Source organism: Tachysurus vachellii, chromosome 1 (genome assembly GCF_030014155.1).
Source record: "Tachysurus vachellii isolate PV-2020 chromosome 1, HZAU_Pvac_v1, whole genome shotgun sequence".
NCBI lineage: Eukaryota > Metazoa > Chordata > Actinopteri > Siluriformes > Bagridae > Tachysurus > Tachysurus vachellii.
In genome coordinates this window covers 24,535,751-24,551,634 of record NC_083460.1, presented here as the reverse complement: position 1 = coordinate 24,551,634, position 15,884 = coordinate 24,535,751, and the positions used below count along the sequence as shown (strand labels likewise).

Sequence of the window (15,884 nt, the reverse complement as noted above, 5' to 3'; positions counted from 1 at the left end):
AAGGAAGCACCCATCTGCTCCATCATGCACCAACACACCCATTGCTTCAATTAACTGTGACCATATACCATGTGCAATGTTTGTTTCCCACTCAAAGAAGGTTGTAATCCCGAGGGAAGCAGTCAAGAGACTTTGGTTTGTTTTCGAGGGCGTCGTATAGCAAGTTAAAAAAATTGAGCATGAAATTTTATTGCACATATTTAACACAACTATGGTGAAATCTTTTGCAACATTTTGTTGTTAGATCAACTGACCGTTATGACATCAGTGTCTTAACGTGATTTCAGCTTCTGTTTAGATGCTAATTGTTTTTGTTTGACTTTGCACTTGTTCAATACACGCATGTCCGTTATTGTTCTTAAAGAAATTTCTAATATGATGTGAAGTGTAGTGCCTCAAATACCCTTAAAATATTTTTCCAATACAAAGGAAGCTACTGATGAAAAACTTTCAGATATTTACTGTACTGTTTATTCTACACAGGATCACAGGCTGCCTAGAGTCTATCCCAGCGGATTTGGTGCACCATGGATGGGGTGCCAACATACCATAGGGCCCAAACGCACACACTCAACCATTCACATTGCTGAGCTGCCAATCAACATACAATGCATGTTTTTGGAGTCCGGTATGGGGTTGTACCCAGAAGTATCCCTGAGGCATGGGTACACAGGACAGAGGCAGGAATCAGACCCCCAATCCCTGAGGCACAAGGGAATATGCAGCCACTAAGCCACTGTTCCCAATGTCATTTGCATAACTTCATTGGTGATGAAAACTCCCAACAATATGCAATTGTGTTTAAAATATACTGAGATTTACTTTAATAATTACACCATGGCACACTGGATGAAAACACATTGAATCCCAGTGGGCATAGATTCCCAGCCCTAGCTAATAACGTTCAGGAGAACACATTACACTGGTGACAGGTGTTTATTTGTTTTTTATGATAGCAAGTAATATTAATTAAACAGATTTTTTGTGTTATCTTTCATTATGAAGGAACTTGTGACCAGAGTTTGTTAGATCTTTTTGAATAACTTTTTCCTTTCTTCCTTTGCACCAGAATACAAGAAAGAATAGACAAGTTTTAATCCAAAAAGCAGTAACGGTGTTTGAGATGTGCCTGTGATGATTAAAATAAAAATTCAGGATAGCGATTCTGATAAATCAAGAGTACATCAGTAAACACACATGCATTGCCCGTGTGTTTATTATTGTTTTTGAGAGGCCCTGCCAGCACTATTGTAGTAGGAACTTGTCAACAAGCACAAGGTGTGCCTGGCTCCAGCTCCACAGACAGCCCTTTGCTCAAGAGGAATGCATCTTGTTTGGGCTCTCTACCCAAGAACTTCTTCAGCATGTCGGTCGCATCCTCTGAACCTCCAGGCTTCAGAATACAATTCCTATAGTCTAGACCCACCTGAAAGTCAGAGCAATCGTGTCATTGTTTGTATTTGCACCAGATTTATTTGTTTACTAGGTTGCTATTACACCGAGTTTCACTGACCTTAGGGTTCATGATGCCTTCCTGCTTAAAGCGAGCGTAGAACATGTCCATGGAGAAGACCTCGCTCCAGAGATAACCATAATACTGGGCATCATATCCACCTGCTAGGTGGCCAAATGTGGCTGGCATGTTTGTACCTGATGAGAAATAGGCCAGGTCTTAAACGTGTCTCTCACTGTGGTAAAATTTAGCTGAAAGACAAAAATAACTTTTCTTCACAAATGCATGTGGTATTAAAGGGTTCACCTGGTGAGGCTGGAATTCCCAGGATTTCCTGACACAGCTTTGCATACTCCTCTGCTGGATCCAGTCCCACTTTTGTGTGGAGGGCTTGATCAACTTTTGCTAGCACTATCTGCCTCAGGTTGAACAGACCTTAAGAGATACAGAGAATTTCAGATTGTATGGATGGGTTGTAAATGTCTGTAAATAAAAAAACTAGCCCAAAAGGAAGGCTTTAGGTCAGTCTAAGTTCAGGAGATGATATTTTACCGGCATTGGCAAGCCTGGACTTCATCAGTTTATCGAGAAGTTCCTCTGGGATTGGAGTTCCCATCTTATAATGTTTGGACATTCGCTGTAATGGCTCCTTTTCCCACACCCAGTTCTCCAGCATCTGAGAAGGAGCCTCCACAAAATCCCTTTCCACATGAGTTCCGCTGAACATAGCAAACTCTGACTGGAGGCACAGTGGAACATTCAGGATTTTTGTTTTTGAACTAAATGTTCACGAGTGAATAATCGCAATAAAACGGATAGATTAGACTTGAATAAAACCTGTGCACAGAGCTGGTGCATGACATGGCCGAACTCATGGAAGTAGGTCTCCACTTCATCGTGCTGCAGAAGGGAGGGAGCATCAGCAGTTGGTTTGCTGAAATTGGCCACCATGGCTGCCACGGCCATCTGCCTCGTGCCGTCAGGCAGCAGGCAACCAGGCTGCAAGCCAAAGCAGGCAGCATGCCCATACTTTCCCTCTCTGAGGAAGGAAGGAACAACTGGTTATTCATTCAATTAAGCGGCCATGGATCAATTATCACACTGAATAATAAAAATAAACAGCAACATCAATTCAGTTGGATTTGAATTAATAATGAAAGCCAAAAATGGCATTATTATAAAATACGCACATAAAATGTACATTTCTTAAAAGCAAAAAATTCCAGTATAAGTTTGTGTGATGCTTTGGGAAATGCCTTTTATTACCGCTTTAAACTAAATTCTGGCAAATATTCAAAACACACACACACAAAAAAAGGATTTGAGGTTTTCAAAAAAAAGCTTTTTCGCTACATTATCATAAATTTGTCTTATCAAAATGATGCAGTTTTTTTTGCTTGGCTATATTCCTGCAGTGATCATGATGGGTAAAAAGCCAGCAGTAGATCAAATGTACGAGTCAGGAAGAGATAAAAATGGCTAAATATGTCTACAACCTTGCTAGCTAAGTGATTTCCTGATCCAGTGGGCATAATGCTTTGCTGAAGTGGTTGGCTGGCTATGTGCCATAGCAAAATGGCCATAAGCCTGATAGGTTCAGTTTGTGATCAGATAATGGCAATCTGCAGAAAATCATATAGTAGTGTATAGTAGTTTTCAGGCCACTACACATACTTGTGATTTAGTCAGTGTATCAGCTATTCCCTGTGAAAAAGTAAAAATGGTTTAGTTACAGCCTAAAGCAAGTTTAATATATTGCACATATTGTAGGTGGTCTTTACTCGTATCTGCAGGTTGATTGGTGGAGACTAAATTAAACTGATTAAAGCCAGACCTGCCCTTTCTGAGGTAGACTGCATGACAAACATACTGTAAGTCCAGATCTAAGCACTTTAGCATTTCAAGATTTAGCATTTTATTCATACCTGGGGAAAAGGTCTAGGTAGAACTGGCCCACTACCTGACCAGTGGTGCGATCCTTAACGCAATACAGAGTGACATCATCGTGCCACACGGGGGCGCCCTCGACCTGCTGGAAGGAGAGGTTCAGCAGTTCCTGGTAGATGTCGAGAAGCCCACGGGTCACCACCTCCATGGGGAAATACTCTTTCAGCTGGTTCTGGTCCACAGCGTATTGAGTCTCCTCCACCTGAGTCATGTAGTAGCGCATGTCCCAGGCATGAAGCTCATTGCTGTGGGGCAACTTCCTCTTCTCACAGTCCTTCTCCTTCAGCTTTACCATGACTGCACGCTCTTCCTCGCCCAGCGGCTTCAGCTTACGGGCCAGCTCCTCTGGAGCGAGGATAGAGACAGTTAAGGCTTCAAAATATATTCAAGCTTTCAGAATCGGTGCAACAAAAACAAATGTATTGCACAGTTGTCCTTTAGAATTAACATGTAAAATTTATTTTAGATTGTAAATAAGTTCATGTACTGTTCATTGTTCACTTGAGTATTTAAAGTATCCTTTAAATACTAAATGGAAAACCTGGACATTGTATTGGTATTTGCTATCACAATATGCATGTAATAAGAAGGAGGATGAAAATCCTGACACCATGGTGTTATGTAACTCAGGTGCTTTGGATGTGATGCCAAGGTTGAAATCCTGCACATTAACTGAGGAAGCCAGAAATACAACCACAGTTTCAAATTAAATTAATTGTGCTTGTTCCCTACCGAGAAATGTAGCGACCTTCTTGGAAGATTTGGACATATTCATTTCCAGCACAAAGTCAGCATGAGTGCTAAAGCCCAGCAAAGCGCTTTTCTGAGAGCGCAACTCCACAAGCTCTTTCAGGATAGACGAATTCTCCTGTGAACAAAGTGCACATTAAAGCTAAATTGTTTCTTTTTGGGTTTTTTTTTTCATTTTCTGTAAAACTGTTAGGCGATCAGTGTACCGCTGAAAAAACACAAGTATGATTTAAGAAATTTTAAATTCAACACAATATTCTAAAGCTTTAATAGAACTCCGGGGCTTGAATCACTTGCAAACTCTGTATGTTGCCAAGAAAGTAACTTAATGTCCTCCAAAGCGTGGAGTGGTGGCAGGTTTATAGATTACATGTATACATATTTCCAAAACACACACACACACACACACACAGTATGTGTATACAATATAACAGGATTTTCATGTCACCATTTTGACTTTTGTTTTTGTGTAGCATCAAAAATATTTTAATAAGGAAGAATTTTAATAAGCCATCGATTTTATGGCTCTCTCTTCAACGTGAAACGTTTTGTTAATAATTTTGAACCACTGATGAGTAGCAAAGTAACCGAATTCCAACCTCTTTACACCGAGAATTGAAAGCTTCCTCTAGTTTCCTGCGTGTCTCTGGAACGTAGCATTTCTTCATGGTGGGAAAGTAGTGAGGGTATTTGAGGGTGAGTTTTAGCTTTCCTGTCTTATCCTTCTCTAAAGAGTTGAGGAAATCTTCAGGAAGGCCACCTAGGATAAAGACCGTTAAGAAGGTTAAAAGCTTGTTACGAGGATCAGGTGCAACAGTAGGCGAGTAAACAGAGACAAGAAAGTTGTCATCATCACCGTCACAAAGCTTCATACTCACCCAGCTCCTCCCGGGTGAAACAGAGATTAGTGGTGTCCTCGTTCAAATGCTTGTTGAAATCAATACACATGGTGCTCAGTTTCTTCTTGATCTTCTTGATCTCCTGTTACACGGAATAGAAGCTCTTCAGGCGATACATTGGCTCTGTCGGGTTTCTTTTACGTCTCGATTAAGTGTTAAGAAACGTATTTAGAGAATGATGTGACTGTTGTGAAATCAGACCTCTTGTGTCTCCTTAGGAAGATGAAGTCCATTTCGATTTCCCAGTGTGATGAGTCTTTCCATGTATCTCTTAGCCTCGGGGGTAAGACTCTCACCCTGTAGCTTCTCCTGAGAAAATAAGGTTTCATGTGTAACTAAATGAAAAGAATATATCATTTAAGGGCAAAGATTTGTATTCTATGATAAGTTGTTGGTTTTTTTTTTTACTAGGAGGAAAAAAATTCTACATTTCTCTAATTTTTTGGATTAGTACAGCAGCAGAGTCTCAGAGAACCAACCTGAAGAGCTACAATCCTCTGGTACACGTCCTCCCTCATGCTCATCTCTACATCAAAATCAGAGAGCTTCTTGTCAGCCTCTGTGCTGGCCGTGCGCACGTCTTTACAGGAAGACACATGCTGAGGGAAATCCAACATGTTCCGCTGGACTTTGGATGGAAAAAAAAAGATGCAGAAACGAGCGAGTGGGTTTTAATGTCTCGTGTTTGAAGTTTTGACGTTTAACGTTTGAAATTAAAATAGACAAATTAGATCAGAAAGCATTTTTATATATCTCTTGGAAAAACTACTGAAGGCTCAGGTCAAGCTTCCCAACAAGTTTATTTAGAACAGTAGTTTTAATTTCTCTAAATCTTCACTGCACTTCTACAGTGGTTGAGTGATTAGTTATAAATTTGCAATTAAAAGCAAGTATTGTAATTATGCTGCAATCTGTTTGAAATTGAACAATTTACACTTTAAATTGTGCCTCTGCTTTTATAATAAGCGACGTCACAAAGCATTGCTGAGTGGCTCAGTTAGCCAGTCTTTATGTAAAAAGTGCTGAACAGTGTATAGCTTTGCATTCAGCTCTCCTGATGAATCAGCCTTTTTTCCTTTTTACTACAATAGTGACTGAAAAATCCGATATACAACTTTGTTTTCAATCAAGCTCAAAGTGGCCTTTCAGTCTTGAAAACAAGTTCGAATGCTTCATTGAGAACATAGTCACGAACAGATTTAGTGAAGTTTATGTCTAGACGCATTGCACATTTGTCTTTGCTTATACACGAGTGTAAAAGTGCACAGAAGCTCTTTATGATGACAATAAAGTGTAATAAAGATCAGATAAGATATTCCTTTATTTCTCTGTTACAGCAGAAAAAATATATAAAAAGAATAAAGACATAATATAATATACAGTATATACAAAAACAAAAATGTATAAAAAGAGTAGTGGTTACACTGATAAAAGCTAAACGATTACCTGTGTACTCCACCTCTACATCAGCAAGGGCCTTCAGCGTGTTCTCATAACTGACACTGGCCAGGTCCAAAGCCCCGACAATGTCGTACACTTTCTTGGTGTTGACAATGAGCTCATCTGTAAGCTGATGAATCTGATCTGGTTTAAGATCCCAGCGTAGTCGATTTACCGCACAGACTCGGTCACCGTCACCAAATTCTACTTGGCCTGAACAACAACATTGTTTCATTTTAATGTAAAAACTGACAATCACGTTCAATAGAAATGAACTAGATAATACTTAACAATAATGCAGTGCAGATATTATTTGCTGTGTGTTGACTGGACTTGGTAGGAGCTGTTCACTTTTTCCTCTATTTAATTAATACTATTGTAATAACAAAGGAATAACATATAGCAAAAATATCACTACATGTGAGAATTTTTTGTTGATAATTTAATGACTATTTTCACTCTGAAACCTATCATCAATCAATCATTTTAATAAAATTTACCTTAGAAAATAAAAACTATTCAAATTTTAACTGCTGTGTTAAATGCTTGAAATACTATAATATAAGGAGCAGATACTGTAGAATGGAATAATACTAAATAGATATCAGTATGAAATTCAGTCTGAATGGACAATATCAAGGACTAGCTTTGATACATGGCCCTTTGCTAACGACTCAATCAGCAGCGTTTATTATTAATACTAACATATTCGAGATCTTGAAGGTAGATATTATGAAGTGATAGAGTGAGATGTTTTTACAAACTACTGGAAGTACGTTTAAAATGTACGAACAAATCCCCGGTTCCCTCAGCAGCTGTAGTAATGTACTACACCAAGCTGATGCTTATGCTAAGCTAACTAGCCGCTGGCTAACTCGGTAGCAGGTGAAATAACTGCATTGAGTAACGCCGGCTGAGCACTTTGCTAGTTGTTATCGTGTTGATTCACACCTCACCAACCTATTTCTATCATTCACATCACACAAGGCGTATAATGAAAACAGCAGCCGAGTTACTCACCTGTAGGTGCCATTATTCATACGGTTTATAAGCTAAAACACCCCGAGTTGCTTCACTATCAGCGTGCTAAAGTTCAATACAGAGTCAATCCCCGCCCATCCGTCATCCTGCGCTCTGATTGGACCAAACATACGTCAATATTCCCATAGAGCGTCTGTGTATCATGGAGCACTATTAGCATTATGCAATCATATGTTTCACAGTTTATATTGTGTGCTCACGTAGGACGTAAAGACATATTTGTCATTTTCTTTGCAGATTATAAGATCTATGATCTTATATCAGAATCAACTAGTGTGAATGCAACGAAGATGTAAAGATTCAAGATTATTATTATTATTATTATTATTATTATTATTATTATTATTATACTGAGTACAGCAAAATTAAAGCAGTCCTTAAAGTGCAATTTACTTACAATTTTGAGCAGTGAAAAACAAAACAAAACCATAACTGCAGTAAAGTAGCAATGTCCAGAGTGTCCAAAGTGATGTCCAGGATGAGAAGGACCCTTCTGTAGGGAGCCTGCTGTATAAAGTGAACAGTTTGCATGGTGTGCTAGTAATCGCTTTGATAATGTTGCAAGTAAAGTATAGACCTATTGTTTATTTCTCAGTATATACAGGTGCTGGTCAAATAATTAGATTATCATCAAAAAGTTGATTTATTTCACTAATTTCATTCAAAAAGTGAAGCTTGTATATTATACTCATTCATTACATACAGACTGATATATTTCAAATGTTTATTTCTTTTAATTTTGATGATTATAACTGACAACCTAAGGAAAATCCCAAATTCAGTATCTCAGAAAATTAGAATATTACTTAAGACCAATACAAAGAAAGGATTTTTAGAAATCTGGGCCAACTGAAAAGTATGAGCATGTACAGCACTCAATACTTAGTTGGGGCTCCTTTTGCCTGAATTACTGCAGCAATGCGGCGTGGCATGGAGTCGATCAGTCTGTGGCACTGCTCAGGTGTTATGAGAGCCCACGTTGCTCTGATAGTGGCCTTCAGCTCTTCTGCATTGTTAGGTCTGGCATATTGTATCTTCCTCTTCACAATACACCATAGATTTTTTATGGGGTTAAGGTCAGGCGAGTTTGCTGGTCAATTAAGAACAGGGATACCATGGTCCTTAAACCAAGTACTGGTAGCTTTGGCACATGCTTCCTGCTGCTGACAAACTTTATGGAGATGCAGATTTCATTTTCCAACAGGACCTGGCACCTGCACACAGTGCCAAAGTTACCAGTACCTGGTTTAAGGACCATGGTATCCCTGTTCTTAATTTTCTGCACAGAACCCTGACCTCAACCCCACTGAACATTTTTGTGATGAGCTGGAACTCTGACCTCATCCCTGAGAGAACCGACTCGTGAACCGACTCGAGCTGGAACTCTGACCTCATCCCTGATCTCCTAAACCCAACATGGTTTAGGAGAAAACCGACTTGTGAACCGACTCCTTCTCCTAAGGGTGAACCGACTCCTTATGAATGTCCATGATTTTTCTTGTAGAAAACGTTCTTATGCACACTCCTTACCAAGAGGTGGCGATTTATACACCGATCTGTTGTCTGAGGCGCTGATCAAGGAAGAGGAAGAAAGGCAGGTCAGCGTGATGACGTTTCACTAAAGTGGGCGGGGCTTCGTGCGACAGGGCCAGCTCGCGAATCACTCAGTGAACCAGCGGAGAGGCGCTCGTGCAGTGGGACGTTAGTAAGTAGTGCAGTCGTTGTTGTGTAAAGTAGTTGTTTATAAACCCGCACTAAGCTCTCAGACGTGTCATTTACTGCTAACAGCTCTGCGTACGTTATGTTCACACTTTCTTATGACGCCTGTTGTTATAAATGCTAATAATCTCTGTTTTTTTTGGTGGCTAGCAACGGAGATAAAGGTCTGCTAGCCGGCTAGCAACGATGCTAGTTACCTGACATGGAGCTGCTGCTGCTGTAGCAGGTTTGCTAGCTAAATAACGCTAGCAGCGTTCTTCTGATTCCGTACGCTGACTTTTAGATAAATGAACGAATCCTTCTACTTGTAGCTTTTAGCTCGTATAGAAACCTAGCATTGTATTCGGCCCCACAGCTCAATCGAAACTAGCTTTGTTTACTAGAACATTCCATGTGTGAGGTCAGCTCATGCGAATAAGCAGCAGCAGTTGTTTGCGTTCCTGTACATTTAAACGTACATTAAATGCAATCCAGGCTTTGTGTCATTTGTTATTTATCTAGGAGATGAGCCACGTCTTGGTAGCTGTATGTTTACACTTATTGATATGAAGACTTTGTCATGTAGATCACAGGCAGCTGTCAACAGCTCTGTCAGGGCAAAATCATTTGTAATTGCAGCTTGAGTTTTATAGTTCAAGATTGCCATAATGGATTTATTACATTTCTTTTGATTACATTATGTCTTCATTTGTTCTTTCTTTGCTTTTCAGTTTTCTATAAATACCTGGATAGGTCCTAATAGCCAACCAACAATGACAGACACAAAGCGTCTTGCTTACTCCATTATCCAGTTCCTCCACGACCAGCTAACGTCTGGGGGCTTGTCATCAGATGCCCAAGAAAGTTTAGAAGGTACACCTTGGAAGAGGCTTACGTTTATTTTTTTTTTTTAGATTAAGGTTGTAACGTTGATGTGTAATTGCTCCTGAAACTGCTTTCCAGTTGCCATACAGTGTCTGGAGACTGCATTTGGTGTCTCAACCGAGGACCAGAGTTTAGCAGTTTGTGAGACATTGCCAGAATTATTTGCAGCAGCAAATGTCAAGGTAATTTATGCTATTTGGCTAAAAGCCTGTGGACACATGTCCATTACACTCATAAGCTAATGCCAGTGCAACCACTTTTATGGTCAAAAAGGGCAAATCCGCACAGCTGAGCACTTCATCTGGAATGGATGTTCAGCAAGCACACAAGAGTGTGATTTCATCAGGCATCCACAAACCTTTGGCCATTTAGCTTACACAGAGTCGTCTTAGAAATTCAATTTGTTGAAGTTAATTTATAGTTAATTTATTTACACTTCTAAATGTTATTTTTCAGGTAGCAGATACGCCTCAGGTTAAAGTCACTTCAGCCACCAGTTCACCTACAGAGGATCAGCTAGCAGAAGCAGAACAACTGAAAAGTGATGGTATGGATATTACATCTGGTGTCCTACTAGATTTTCCTTAGTGTTGTTTATTTCTATACTTAACTGAAAAATATTAAAGAGTAGTAAAGGCTTTGTAATAGGTGAATAGGTTTACTGGTGTGTTGGATAAAGGTCTTGTGCTTGGGAAGAAGCAGTTACCAGATAAGAAAAAAAACTATACTACACTATTTAGTACAATTCTGGTTACTGCTAATAATTAAATAATACATTTCATATAGGTAATGAGCAAATGAAGGTGGAAAACTTCAGTGCGGCGGTGGAATTCTACTCAAAAGCCATTCAGATTAACCCACAGAATGCAGTTTACTATTGCAACAGGTAATGCCTCAAGTTTCTTCAAACCAGTATCAGTAGGATTCGAATTATGTTCTGTATTTAAAGCCTTGTGCTTGTTTTGCGGTCTGTAGAGCTGCTGCATACAGCAAACTTGGTAACTATGCTGGAGCAGTTCAAGATTGTGAGCGTGCAATCGGAATTGATCCAAACTACAGTAAAGCATATGGACGAATGGGGTAAGACAATAAGATATAACTGGCTTGTTAGGTCACACTTTTTTTATTTTTGAATTTTATTTGCATTTTAGCTCTTGCCAAAGATAATGCAAATCATGTCTTTATTAAACTACATGTTTATCATCATGTTCTGGAGCATTATTAAAGCAATTCAGATATGCTTGTAATGCACTTATGTCAGTTAACCTTTAAGTAGCATTAGAATAATAATAACATTTTTAATGTCCTGGATAGTTAGCGCTCTCTCTCTCTCTCTCTCTCTCTCTCTCTCTCTCTCTCTCTCTCGTTCTTGCTCTTTCTGCATAAATTATTTTATTTAATTGCCTGCTTTTATTTATGTCATTCCTTGTATAATGAAAGAAATCCAACATCAGTCAGTAAGCATTTTGTGGTAATGATGAATTAATTACGATTTAAATTGTGAGCTCTGCCATACATGTGCATTTTCCACCTATTCTGAGGTTATCATCAACCTAAATAGTTTTATCCTCCAGCCTTCCTGTAATAATAATGTTAGTTTCATATATTAGTAGCAAAATGGTAGAAGCGAGACAAAACTTAAACTCGATAATCTTTCTCAAACTGATGTATTTGGAGATGTTTCGCGAGTGCTAAATCTCATAATGTTGGGAAGGTTTCCCATGCTCACTCCTGCGTTCCTCTCACCGCTAATTAACATTTTATGTCACCGAGAAAAACACCAAAGCTCAACCTTATACATACATTTATTCTAGTCTTGTAGCATAAATGAGGCCAATTGTGTTTAAAGAGTAAAAAAATATTTTCAAAATATCCCATTGTTTAAGGGTAGTTTCAGTGTTCTATTTCTTTGTGTACAGGACTATTTTACCTTTTACTTATTTTACCTATGCTACGCTTTTAAATGGTTCTGGAGCTGTGTGTCAACTGAACTGAAGCCTTGTATAATGTGATATTAAAGTAATAAGATCTGTTACGCTTTCTTCTCATAATCAGGCTGGCACTTTCCAGTTTGAACAAACATAACGAGGCTGTGGGCTACTACAAGAAAGCCCTGGAACTGGACCCTGAGAATGAAATGTACAAAACAAATTTGAAAATTGCTGAGCAAAAAATGAAAGAAACTCCAAGCCCAGTGAGTTCTTATAACCTCTGAATACAATCGCTTGCTGGGAAATGGAATGGACGGTTCAATTCACTGTCTTGTACATTTTCTCTGTTGCAGACAGGTGGTGTTGACCTTGCTGGTTTGCTCAGTAATCCAGGTTTCATGAGCATGGTGGGTTTTCTTGCCTCATATAGGTAAAAGTTTGTGGACACCTGACAGTCACCCTCGTATGCTTTTAAACACCATATTCCATATTTAGTCCCATGTTGCTAGTGTAATTATCTCATCTTTTTGGAATTCTTGTTAGTGTGTATGGGATGCAGATTGTTTTCCAGTTCATACCAGAAGTGTTGATTGTGGCAACAGTATGGGCAAGACCACATATCAGTGTGACGGGCAGGCGTCTACAAAACATTTGGCCATGTAGTGTATATCAGCTTTAGAGGGAGTTGATAGCATTACTGATGATGTTTTGTTTTTCAGGCTTCTAATCTGATGAATAACCCACAAGTACAACAACTGTGAGTATGATTTTTATTTATGTTTGTGTGCCACTGACTAGCAAACATGCTCATCATTAGCAGTATAGCAGAACAGCCATTTAAGTAAAGCTGGAATAGATTACAATATTGCAGTTATGATTGGTGATATTATTAATGTCAAGTCAATAAGCCTTTTTCATTTCTACTACATATAGCTGACACAGTACTTAGTGAGTTTTAGATATGGTTAAAATGATAATAAAAGCTTCTTGACTCGACTAATAATAGCACCATTCATAACCACAATAGTGTGTGTTTACATCAGAATAATATTTACATTTAGATTTTTCTAATGTTGCTCAATGGTGATCTCTTCAAGGGTGTCAGGGATGATGACTGGAGGTTACGCACCTATGGGTAGCACTGCAGCTCCAACCCCCGGACCACCAAACGACATATCAGGCCTTATTCAAGCGTAAGGATTGCATGCCTTGCCTCTATTTTTCTAACAAATTCTATTGCTCATGTAGGGTAAGATGGGGCTTTTATATTTAAAAAAAATGTTTCTTTTTTTTCTGCACAGTGGCCAGCAGTTTGCACAGCAAATGCAGCAGCAGAACCCTGAGCTCATTGAGCAGTTAAGGAGTCAAATCCGGAGCCGCCCCCCTAGTGCAAGTAATGAAGAACAATGACACTTGAAGCGGTTAGAATTTCTCATTTCTGATTAAGTGCTCTCTTTTTATTGAGGGACTAGTGCATATAAACAGCTCCATAAATATTGGCACTTTTGGTGAAAATTTTTACCAAAAAAAATCTGTATGTGGTTAATTAGCTGGCTACTAACATTTAATAAAATTTATTTGAAGAAAAATGATAAAATAAGGTAGTATTTTAGTACAACAGCACTGAGTCTTCTAAAATGCTTAATGATGCAATATTGGAAAATAAAGAGCAATGAATCTGAAATTTCTCAATAGACAATCTCTCCACATACTCCATGGTCCTACTTTTTCAGCTTATACTGCAGGTTTTGATTTGTGTTTAGGTTTGCAGACATCAGGCTTGATTAAGTGATCAAATCATTTTTGTGTGGATTTGGACGTATGTTTTGGATCATTGTGCTGCTCGAAAATTCAGCCAAATTTAGCTTCTTGGCTTGATGCAGTGTGTCCTAGCAATGTTTACAAGGTGATTTAGGAAACAGGGCTAGGGCAGGGCAGTTTAAGTAGTGCTCTGGAACAACTGGCGGATTAGACAAAGATTAGCTTGCATTAGAGTTTTGGAATGAGGAAAGTATTCAGAGGAAAAGGGAAAGGCCTTTAAGCCTAAAAAGAACATCTCATCAGTGAAATATTTCGAGCATGTCTGTGACTGCTAATTTGAAGAGCAAACTGAATACTAATCGCTATCCTGACTGTTGAAAATACAGCACTGTAGCTTGAAGCAGCACAAATACCCAGAGCTAGAATATGACCTCCACCATACTATCAAATTATAAAGACCATAAGGGATGGGACTCAGGCTCTGTTTGTTTATTATTTACAGAACATAGAAAATGGATTGGTAACTAGGTAAGTGTAAATGGTTAATGTTCCTAATAACTTTTGGCCAATCTGAAACATCTATTCAAGTCATAATCCACAGGTCAGCCATTTTCCTGCACTACAGCACTCGACAGAGTGGAGGAGGAAATAATGACTAAAGTATTACATCTTATATTTTGTAAAGGAAATAGATGTAGAAATATTACATAATTATTACAATGCATTTGTTATACAAGCATACATATGATTATTCACTTTTGACTGTTTATTCACTTTTACACTTTCTAATTTTAGTCCAAAAACACCCTCCATGATAATATTTTATACTTCTTTTTTTTTTCTCTTCTCCACTATAGATGAAGAGTCATAATGAGGAACACAGAGAAGGCTGGCTCGCTTTTTCTTTCTATCTTTTTAAGATCTATTGTATTTACAACTCCAGGGACTAAACCAATTCGACATCACATGGAGAGCATGCGTGTGCAGCTGTTGTCCTCCCTGCATTGCCTGTCTTTGAAGAAACCAATGTAGCCAAAATTCTTAGGTTGTATTTGGCCACCTAGTTGCTAAAAGAAAACTGTATAGATGTACAAAAAACATCACCCTGGATTATTATTATCATTTCTGTGTAACCAATACATGCTAATGGAGTCATCATAAAAGAGTCAGTGCATCGTGGACCGGATCAACACGACGATTTCCGTCCTGCAGTAACAAGCTGTCTTTATGTGAGAAGAAGAGTTTGTAAAAGATATGTACACTATTGATATGGAAATTAAATGTCACATTTCAAGTAGGATATGACTGTTGTGATCAAAAGGAATGTTGAATGTGCTGCAGAAGGTTTTGCCAAAGGTCATGCTGTAATTTTTTTTTTCCATTTATTGTTCATGGCAAACTACTATAACAGGATGGGATGTTGGGACAGACAGGGAGTACATGGAAGTATTAATTCAATTCAGTTTATTTGTATTAACAATTGACATTGTCTCAAAACATCTTTACAGAAGCAAAGAAACAGAATAAAAATGGTAAAGTTTACAATTATTTTACTATTTATCTCTAACATGTATCGCAAACAAAGGGGGCACGGTGGCTTAGTGGTTAGCACGTTCGCCTCACACCTCCAAGGGTCGGGGTTCGATTCCCGCCTCCACCTTGTGTGTGTGTGGAGTTTGTATGTTCTCCCCGTGCCTCGGGGGTTTCCTCCGGGTACTCCGGTTTCCTCCCCCAGTCCAAAGACATGCATGGTAGGTTGATTGGCATCTCTGGAAAATTGTCCGTAGTGTGTGAATGAGAGTGTGTGTGTGTGTGCCCTGCGATGGGTTGGCACTCCGTCCAGGGTGTATCCTGCCTTGATGCCCGATGACGCCTGAGATAGGCACAGGCTCCCTGTGACCAGAGGTAGTTCGGATAAGCGGTAGAAGATGAATGAATGAATGTATCGCAAACGAGCAAGCCTGAGCTGACGGTAAGGAAAAACTCCCTGAAATGATATGAGGAAGAAGGTTTGGAAAGGAAACAAAATAAAAATGGAACAGTTTCAAATTAAATTACTATTTATCTCTATTGTGTATC

The 15,884-nt window shown here is 38.9% G+C and overlaps 2 protein-coding genes across 4 annotated transcripts; one reads left to right on the top strand and one right to left on the bottom strand.

The window, feature by feature from the left end:
- Positions 1–917: 917 nt before the first annotated feature.
- On the bottom strand, positions 918–7,662 carry thop1 (thimet oligopeptidase 1). The gene is made up of 13 exons (XM_060878907.1): positions 7,510–7,662; positions 6,496–6,702; positions 5,529–5,677; positions 5,251–5,358; positions 5,029–5,131; positions 4,750–4,910; positions 4,133–4,268; positions 3,379–3,745; positions 2,291–2,492; positions 2,006–2,192; positions 1,760–1,888; positions 1,514–1,650; positions 918–1,426 (listed from the first exon to the last, which is right to left on the bottom strand). The coding sequence occupies exons 1-13, from the start codon at positions 7,520–7,522 to the stop codon at positions 1,265–1,267; spliced, it is 2,061 nt and encodes a 686-aa protein (XP_060734890.1). The 5' UTR covers positions 7,523–7,662; the 3' UTR covers positions 918–1,264.
- Positions 7,663–9,081: 1,419 nt separating this feature from the next.
- On the top strand, positions 9,082–15,353 carry sgta (small glutamine rich tetratricopeptide repeat co-chaperone alpha). Of its 3 annotated transcripts, none has more exons than XM_060878898.1 (12): positions 9,082–9,235; positions 9,960–10,101; positions 10,192–10,295; positions 10,570–10,660; positions 10,900–10,999; positions 11,089–11,193; positions 12,169–12,307; positions 12,398–12,451; positions 12,764–12,801; positions 13,142–13,237; positions 13,346–13,437; positions 14,663–15,353. In XM_060878898.1, the coding sequence occupies exons 2-12, from the start codon at positions 10,002–10,004 to the stop codon at positions 14,674–14,676; spliced, it is 933 nt and encodes a 310-aa protein (XP_060734881.1). In that variant the 5' UTR covers positions 9,082–9,235; positions 9,960–10,001; the 3' UTR covers positions 14,677–15,353. The 3 variants fall into 3 exon arrangements, with proteins under 3 accessions (XP_060734881.1, XP_060734879.1, XP_060734880.1); XM_060878896.1 differs by having other exon boundaries at positions 13,346–13,465; XM_060878897.1 differs by having other exon boundaries at positions 9,194–9,324; positions 13,346–13,465.
- The last annotated feature ends 531 nt before the right edge of the window (positions 15,354–15,884 follow it).